At 43.6% G+C, this 9131-nt stretch overlaps 1 protein-coding gene across 1 annotated transcript in view; it reads right to left on the bottom strand.

Annotated features, from left to right (window-relative positions):
* Window positions 1-4288: 4288 nt before the first annotated feature.
* Window positions 4289-9131, bottom strand: part of LRRC7 (leucine rich repeat containing 7) — a 345019-nt gene continuing 340176 nt past the window's right edge. The window contains exon 27 of the mRNA XM_066597771.1: window positions 4289-7674. Coding sequence (XP_066453868.1) covers window positions 7567-7674 — 108 coding nt within the window. The 3' untranslated portion in view covers window positions 4289-7566. The remainder of the gene's footprint in view (window positions 7675-9131) is intronic.

The following is a 9131-nucleotide window of genomic DNA, read 5'->3' as shown; positions in this document are numbered from 1 at the left end:
CAGTATAATACAGGATGTAACTCAGGATCAGTACAGGATAAGTAATGTATATACACAGTGACTCCACCAGCAGAATAGCGAGTGCAGCTCTGCAGTATAATACAGGATGTAACTCAGGATCAGTACAGGATAAGTAATGTATGTACACAGTGACTTCACCAGCAGAATATTGAGTGCAGCTCTGCAGTATAATACAGGATGTAACTCAGGATCAGTACAGGATAAGTAATGTATGTACACAGTGACTCCACCAGCAGAATAGTGAGTGCAGCTCTGCAGTATAATACAGGATGTAACTCAGGATCAGTACAGGATAAGTAATGTATGTACACAGTGACTCCACCAGCAGAATAGTGAGTCTAGCTCTGCAGTATAATACAGGATGTAACTCAGGATCAGTACAGGATAAGTAATGTATGTCCACAGTGACTTCACCAGCAGAATATTGAGTGCAGCTCTGCAGTATAATACAGGATGTAACTCAGGATCAGTACAGGATAAGTAATGTATGTACACAGTGACTCCACCAGCAGAATAGTGAGTGCAGCTCTGCAGTATAATACAGGATGTAACTCAGGATCAGTACAGGATAAGTAATGTTTGTACACAGTGACTCCACCAGCAGAATAGTGAGTCCAGCTCTGCAGTATAATACAGGATGTAACTCAGGATCAGTACAGGATAAGTAATGTATGTACACAGTGACTTTACCAGCAGAATATTGAGTGCAGCTCTGCAGTATAATACAGGATGTAACTCGGGATCAGTACAGGATAAGTAATGTATGTACACAGTGACTCCACCAGCAGAATAGTGAGTGCAGCTCTGCAGTATAATACGGGATGTAACTCAGGATCAGTACAGGATAAGTAATGTATATACACAGTGACTTCACCAGCAGAATAATGAGTGCAGCTCTGCAGTATAATACAGGATGTAACTCAGGATCAGCACAGGATAAGTAATGTATGTACGCAGTGACCCAACCAGCAGAATAGTGAGTGCAGCTCTGCAGTATAATACAGGATGTAACTCAGGATCAGTACAGGATAAGTAATGTATGTACGCAGTGACCCAACCAGCAGAATACTGAGTGCAGCTCTGCAGTATAATACAGGATGTAATTCAGGATCAGTACAGGATAAGTAATGTATGTACACAGTGACTCCACCAGCAGAATAGTGAGTGCAGCTCTGGAGTATAATACAGGATAAGTAATGTATCTGCACATTGACGCCACCAGCAGAATAGTGAGTGCAGCTCTTGAGTATAATACAGAATGTAACTCGGGATCACTACAGGATAAGTAATGTATGTACACAGTGACTCCATCAGCAGAATAAAGAGTGCAGCTCTGAAGTATAACACAGGATGTAACTCAAGATCAGTACAAGATAAGTAACGTATGTACTCAGTGACTCCACCAGCAGAATAGTGAGTGCAGCTCTGGAGTATAATACAGGATGTAACCAGGATCAGTACAGGATAAGTAATGTACGTACACAGTGACTTCACCAGCAGAATAGCGAGTGCAGCTCTTGAGTATAATACTGGATGTAACCAGGATCAGTACAGGATAAGTAATGTATGTACATAGTGACTCCACCAGCAGAATAGTGAGTGCAGCTATGGAGTATAATACGGAATGTAACTTGGGATAGATGATAAGTAATGTAAAGTATTTACAAAGTTCACTCAACTTTTTCTGGAGGGACCCTTTTTGATAGACGGGGGGTTGGGTCACCAGACCTTACCCTGAAGGCAGATGTCAGGGGGAAGGAGGATCAAGCATGTTGGATTTCAACATGACGGAACCTTTGTTCTCAAGGGGAGATAAGCCAAAGTTGGAGGAGTCTGACCTCTGTTCCCCTCTTCCTGTGTAAAATAAGTACACACACAGCCAAGTATGTATGTGTGCAAGCGAGCCGGGAGGGATAGCTATGGGCTGAACAACCATTCTACCAACTAGCCTAAAGATGCCAATACAAAATTACAGGGTAATCATAATTAAACTAAAGGGGTTTAGAGGGCTCTAGTGAAAAAGACTATGGTGCATAACCCAATAAAAGATGGTGTGTATACTCAGTGGGGTTTAGATTTCTGAAAGAAAGCAAAATAATACCAGATGTGGCCACCAGGGGAAAATGTGGTGCTGTATGTGAAAGGCATGACGACTGCAGCGCTAGGACGCTCACATTGCCTCAATGTGCCTTGCTGGTATAACTATATTATCACCGGACATGTGCAAGGAGCGCACACTGAATCCTATCTATAGCTACATCCAACATGGCAAATCACTGAGCGATCGTACAGTAAACCTAATCCTGTCCCAGACTACAGCAGATGCTTCTTGGCCATGAATTGTGACCTACTCTAATGAAAGAAAACACATGTGGTACCATGTTAGCCAGTAGAGCAAAATGTGATGGTTCTCAGCAAGAGTAACAAAATACCGTATTTATCGGACTATAAGAGGCGTCTGACTATATGAGGCGTCTGACTATATGAGGCGTCTGACTGTAAGACACATGCAGGTTTAGACAACAGAAAATAGAATAAAAGTATTTCATACTCATTAAAACTTCTCTTTTTTGGGCTAAAGAAGTGGAGGGTTTAGTTTCAAGTGGACTTTGATAGCCGCAGTGACCCCAATAGTAATTGTTCCTCCTTTCAGTGGCCCTATAGTCATCATGCCCCTTCTCAGAGGCCCCCAGCAGTAATAGTGCGCCTAGTAGTAACATTGGCCCCCAGCTGTCCCAGTGGTAATAGTGGCCTCAGTACTTTCTGTGGGGCAGGAACCTCACCAGTAAGGACTCTACCTCCCCTTCCATAGCTCTGGTCTGATCATTAGAGACTCTGACCAAAAGGTGTGGCAAAGTTCACAGTTTCTGACCATTAGTGACAGCTGGACCAGATCTACAGCCGGAGGTAAAGTACTTCCTGGTGGTCCTAATGATCAGTTACGCACTGCAAGTGATCATTATGGAAGCGGTCTGAGTGGTCTGGCGCTGCCTGAACCTCCTGACATTGGACCATAAGGGCGAAGTCACACGAACATATATCGGCTCGGTTTTTACGCCGAGCCGATATACGTTGTCCTCGTGTGGGGGGGGGGATGGAAGAGTCAGGAGAAGGAACTGAGCTCCCGTCCCCCTCTCCGCCCCACTGCACTATTTGCAATAGGAAGAGGCGGGGCGGGACTAAGTTTCGAGAATTAGCCCCACCCCCGTCCCACCTCTCCCCATTGCAAATAGTGCAGAGGGGCGGAGAGGAGGCAGAGAGGGGGGCGGGAGCTCAGTTCCTGCTCCTGGCTCTTCCATCCCCCCCCCCCCCCCCCCCGCAGAGGAGAACAACATATATCGGCTCGGCGTGAAAACCGAGCCGATATACGTTCGTGTGACTTCACCCTAAGACGCATACACTTTTAAGCAAGCCTTGTTTTGCTAAAAAAAGTGCATCTTTAAGTCAGAAAAATACGGTAATCTTGTAGATAGGATTCCTTTTTAATGGCTGATAAAAAGTCATGTTACAGCAAGCTTTTGAAACTCCTTCGGATATATATAAGCCTGATGAAGAAATCCAAGTAGTTTTGAAAGCTTGCTATAACATGACATCTTTTTGCTAAAAAGGTATCATATCTACAAGAACAAGAACATTATACTCCTATATCTTACACTTCAAGAGCGCCACATATTCACCTGGTGGCAATATTTGGTACTAATTATTTTCAACAAATATAAACCCCTCCCCTCTAATTTCATTTTGATCACCCTGTATATCGTCTGAACCCACTGATCCTCCACTGTGATTGGGGGCCTCCTGACTCTGCCCTGACAGCGGATGGCAAGAGAGAAGGATCAGGCAGCTGGAATTCAATGCTCAACCCTTTTGTTACCAGGCAGATAAGCCGCTGCCAGAGGTGTCCGGCAGCAGCTTTTTTCCCTTTCCACATTAAGAACGCATGCACGACTCAGCTGAGCATATGGGGTGTATCGGGCGAAATAGCAGCAGCATGTAGAGGCAGTCTGTTGCGCAGCAGATAGAGCGTCTTGTGAATGTCTCAGTAGATGTAGCCGCATGTATTCAAGCAGTAGTCAGCCAGGCAGTAGGACATGCGGTTACTAAGAAAATCCTCATGGACTCTTCAGAGGTGTTTGAATATTAACTAAACATTGTGTATGCAGTTATTGAAGTTGAATTAGGCTTGAAATAGACACCATGTAGTTAACACTTTAATCCTCTGTTAAGAAAAAAAAAAGAACCAAAAATCGACAAAAAGAAAAAAAAAAAAAAAAAAACCAAGCAGCCTACAAGTGTCTGGCTGTTACATCAGTACTAAAGATCTGAATCAATTTTATTCAAAATCTTCCACAGAAGCGCTTCAAAGCATGGAAAAATATCCTAGTAATAAACAAAGCCAAAAGGGTAAAACAGATCACATGCCGTCGAAAAGCTAACAGTCCTCGGTGCTCCATCTTGCCACAACATAAAAAATATACAAAGATTTTATAAACAGTTAACTGAATTTCACCCCCAAAAAAACAAAATAACTTTTGAGTCTTTAACATTCATTGAAGTTCATAGGAAGGTGGGGAGAGTAGAGGAAGCAGAGTCCGTACACTGGTGGGATAGTGGTCAGAAAATTTTTGAATTCTTGGGACTGAAGCAGAGGGTGGCGGCTCCGGTGCCAGACGGTCAACTGAAGAGATGACTGATTAATTGCTTCTTCAGGCCTTCGTTTCAGGCACCGGTACCAATGACTGATGCATTTGTGGAACTTGATATGGATCTTAAAACATTCGGCAAAGTTTTTGCTTAGCAAAAAAAAAAAGTCTTTAAAGGGTATGTGCTCCATTTAATATCTTCTGTGCCCTTTTTCTTCTGCTGATCCTCACCAATACCGTCTTCTGCGGTTTCGCAGTGCACCTACCCTTTAAAGGGCATTCTGATTTGAAATCAAAAATTTACTAGCAGATAGAAGTTTCTGGGTTGTCCCCTTCAAGTTGCTAAAAGTTTGTTTCTAGCTGCTTTTTGGTAAGGTTTGTGACAACCGATATAGCCGCCACAAAGGTTGGTACTAGGGGTGGATTAAAGGGGTTTTCAGGACTAAATTACTGATGACCTATCCTCAGGAAAGGTAATCAATCGTTGATATGTGAGGGTCCATTGCTCAGGATCCCTGTCGATCAGCTGATTGAAGAGGCTGCGGTGCTCGGTTGATTGCTGTGGCCTCTTCTCAGGCCTGTGATGTCTTGTTCTTCGGTTACCTGGCCTGAGAGCAGCTCAGTTACTTTCAAGTGAATGGGATTGAGCTACAATAGCAGACACAGCCGCTATACAATGTGCAGTGCTGTGCCTGGTATGAACTAGAGTGGGCTTTCAATTCAATCAGCTATCTGGTGGCGATTCTGAGGGGCAGATCTCTGCTAGTCGACTATTAACAACCTATTCTGAGGGTAGGTCATCAGTAGCTTATTCCTGGAAAACCCCTTTAAGAGTGAGCTGGGCATTGAAGGTCATGGGCCACTTACCAACCACTATAGCCATTACATATTTGGTGGCCTTTTTATATAGTAAAGGGGTTATACAGATAGCGCCTGCCGGGATGCACCAATGTAAATGTGGAAGCACTGCTCCAACCCCTGTGTAGTGGTAGGTGCTTGTAATTGCAGGCGCAGCTGTCATTGAAATGAATGAGAGCTGTGCCTGCAATTACGAGCGGCGGCCACTATACAGGTGTCAGAGCAGTGCTTCTGCTCCGAATCTGGTGCATCCCAGTGGGCGTTGCCTGGATAACCCCTTTAACCTCATATTCTGACGGTGGGAATCATATTAAGACCAATGAAAAGAGATCAGCCCCATTGTTTTTAAATTTTTTTTTGCATTTTATAGCGGTTGCCTATCAAAGAGAATTCCTGTAAAATTAGAGCAGCCACTGTCATCAGCTGATTGCCAAGAGTTGGGAAGAGGCTGCCTTTGGCTGCTTATTTTCCCTGCAGCAGCCACTACAGGTGGAATGTAGTATTACATGCGGCAATTCAAATGAAAGGCTGTCTGTGTCATATATAGGTGGACTTGGTCTGCCAGAGCAAGAGCTGTTGTTTGTTACTGACCCTTCACTTCAAGTCAAAGAAGAGGGTCCGCCTTTATGAAGTCCATATTCCCTAACAGGACATATGGAAAGGGGTTGTCAAGATAAGACAACCCTTTTAAAGCAACCATTTGGCTTTGGGACAAAATTCCATCCAGAGACGGGAAGGGGTAAGGGGGTGTGTTCTCTACAGTTATTCTTATCTGCTGCCCCTAAGATCCACCGGTTCCAGGTTTTCGTCTGTCCATGATGTCGTCAGCAATTTTCTAACCATCTGATGCACACTGCTTTCTGATTGGCCATTGCTGATCATGTGAGCAGCTCCGGCCAATCAGAGCAGGTAGTGCATTAGTTGTCTAACACTACCAACGCACTGTGGGGATTAGCTTGTCTGGAAGTTGTATCTTGAAAGGAGGAAAACGGGACTCGGAACCAGCAGAACAGACCGATGGCAGAGAAAAGCAACTGCAGGTAATATACTCCTCTCCCCATCCAGTCCCGAGGAAGAATTTTGCCCCGAAACCAGAGGCTCGCTGTAAGGAGTGTTTTTGTGGTCATGCCTTCATGCCCAAATGGCCAGTCCATCCCGGTTGGTACCCATCTTCCCTAGAGTCATCCTCCACAATTTATTTTCAGGACCTAGATTGGGTCTAGGGCGGCCATATTTATTACCAACCCGATTTTTTTAATTCCTATTTTTGGTGGGAAGTACTATGTTTTTATGTCTATGCCATCAGCCACCCCCTGACCTATTTCCCTACCTCCACCCTATACAAGTGAGATGACCCGACGCGCTTTCCTCTGTCTTAATGAAGTCAAATTAATCCAACGGAATTAAGTCTACACATTTAAAGTGGTTTCCATAAGGCATACGTATCTATTTTATTTTATATATATATATATATTTATATGTATAAAAAAGGGAAATATTAATTCAGCGTAACATCTACATCTTTAATAAATACTTTCTTATCAATTTTTTTTTTTGTAAGTTAAGAAAATATTCTTCTGTTTTGTAATCGTTTTTTTTTTTTTTTTCGTATAGAAGTCAAAATATGACTTGCGATTCCTTCTAGGTAATTTTATGTTCTATATAAAAGGCATATACAACGTTGAGGCAGTGCTTAATGGTGTTTTTTTGTTTTTTTTCAGGAACCAGAAGAGCAGCTCGTGTGCTTCCACGCTCTCGAGACGGTAAAATCCGCTTTGGGAAGAAACATTATTGGTTTTTATAAAATTGCACCAAACGCTCAGCCTCAGGCTAAATGGTTCAAACAAACACAATAGAATTATTAGGATTCGAATCCACATTAGGTCTCCTACGTATCTTTGCGTCAACACATGTCAGTCAATAGTCAACATTTATCCTACATTTGGCACTGAACTTTGCCATTGATCCAGCAATTGGCAAAAAAAAAATTGTCTTAGAAGAAGGAGATCTGTCTGATATCATCATTACCGATTTATAAAAATATTTAGACAGTAAGCTCACGTTGAATTACAAGGTCCACTGTGGTTGGAAAGTTCTTCAGGAGCGAGACGGCCATCTCGTGCTCCATATGTACAAAGCTGTGTCCGTTCGCCTGTAACAGAAAGGAATAGGAATCACATATTACAATGCTGGGTGCTACATTGGTTAGATGACCTGTCTGTCCTTCCATGCAATATATGTACTGTATAGAGATGAGCGAGCCTGCTCGTTTAGAACAATAACTCGATCGAGCATCACTTTTTTCGAGCAATTGCGTAATTGGGTGAAAAGATTCAGGGGGCGCCGGGGGGTTGCGGTGGGGAGTGGGGGGAAAGAGAGAGAGAGCTCGCCCCTGTTCCCCGCTGTTCCCCCCTGCTACCCCCCGCTCCACCCCGCCGCCCCACGCCCCTCGAATCTTTTTCGCCCGATTAGGCAGTTACTCGAAAAAAGCGTTGCTCGATTGAGTATTTGTCCTAAACGAGCACGTTCGCTCATCTCTAGTACTGTATGATAAACAGTACCGGGTAAAGGTTTTAGGCAAGTGTGGAAAAAATACTACAAAGTAAGAAATGCTTTCAAACATAGAAATGTTAAAAGTTTATTTTTGTCAATTAACAAAATGCAAAGGGACTTAACAAAGAAAGAGATGTAAATCACATCGATATTTAGTATGACCGCCCTTTATCTTCAAAACAGCGTCAATTCTTCTAGGGACGCTTGCAAACAGTCAGGGATTTTGTAGGATTAAAGTCAGGTGTATGATTAACCGATTATATCAAACGGGTGATAATGATCATCATTATTAAAAAAATTGCTACAAAAGGTGAGGTTATGGAAGACAGTTTCATGTCACAAGTCATACACCATAGCAAGATTGAGCACAGCAACAAGACGCATGGTAGTTATGCTGAAACAGCAAGGTCTCTACTATGAGAGAAACCATAGTGTTTGAACACCCACTTGTTTCCCACTCCTTTTCTGTAACTTACTTGATACACGTATTCAGATATTTTGGCAGAAAATTAGGATAATCGGAAGATTACAAGGCCTAAGAAAGAAAAGCTGCGACTGATCTTCACTCACTCACAAGTGTGTGCTCAGGGGAAAACAGCTGATTAAAGATGGAGTTTGTTTTAGGGTCCATTTAGACTGGACGAATGTCAGGCAAACAATGCCCGACACTCGTCCCTGTGTGTCCTCGCTCCAGTACTCCTGCATGGGAGCTAGTAGTGCTGGCTCTCTCACAGAGCGGCCAGCAGGGGGATGGGGAGAGTGTTGGAGATTTCTCTCCTCGCTCTCCTCCGCCCCTCTCCATTGACTTGACATAGCGGCCGTTCAGTACTGAACAGTTGCTATTTTTACTCAGCAATCTGCTCATCGTCCATCATTTATGCAGCATATGGCGCTGGACAATGAGCTGATCGCTCAGTGTATATAGCAGCCGTTCAGTACTGAACAGCCACTATGTTATGTCAATGAAGAAGGGCGGGGGAGCGCGAGGAGAGAAATCTCCTGCAGCCTCTCCACTGTGAGCTGGCAATACTAGTCCATGCAGGGACGAGTGTTGGG

Source organism: Eleutherodactylus coqui, chromosome 3, assembly GCF_035609145.1.
Source record: "Eleutherodactylus coqui strain aEleCoq1 chromosome 3, aEleCoq1.hap1, whole genome shotgun sequence".
Classification (NCBI taxonomy): Eukaryota; Metazoa; Chordata; class Amphibia; order Anura; family Eleutherodactylidae; genus Eleutherodactylus; species Eleutherodactylus coqui.
Note: the sequence above shows the minus strand (reverse complement) of the source record. Positions and strands in the feature narration are given on the sequence as shown.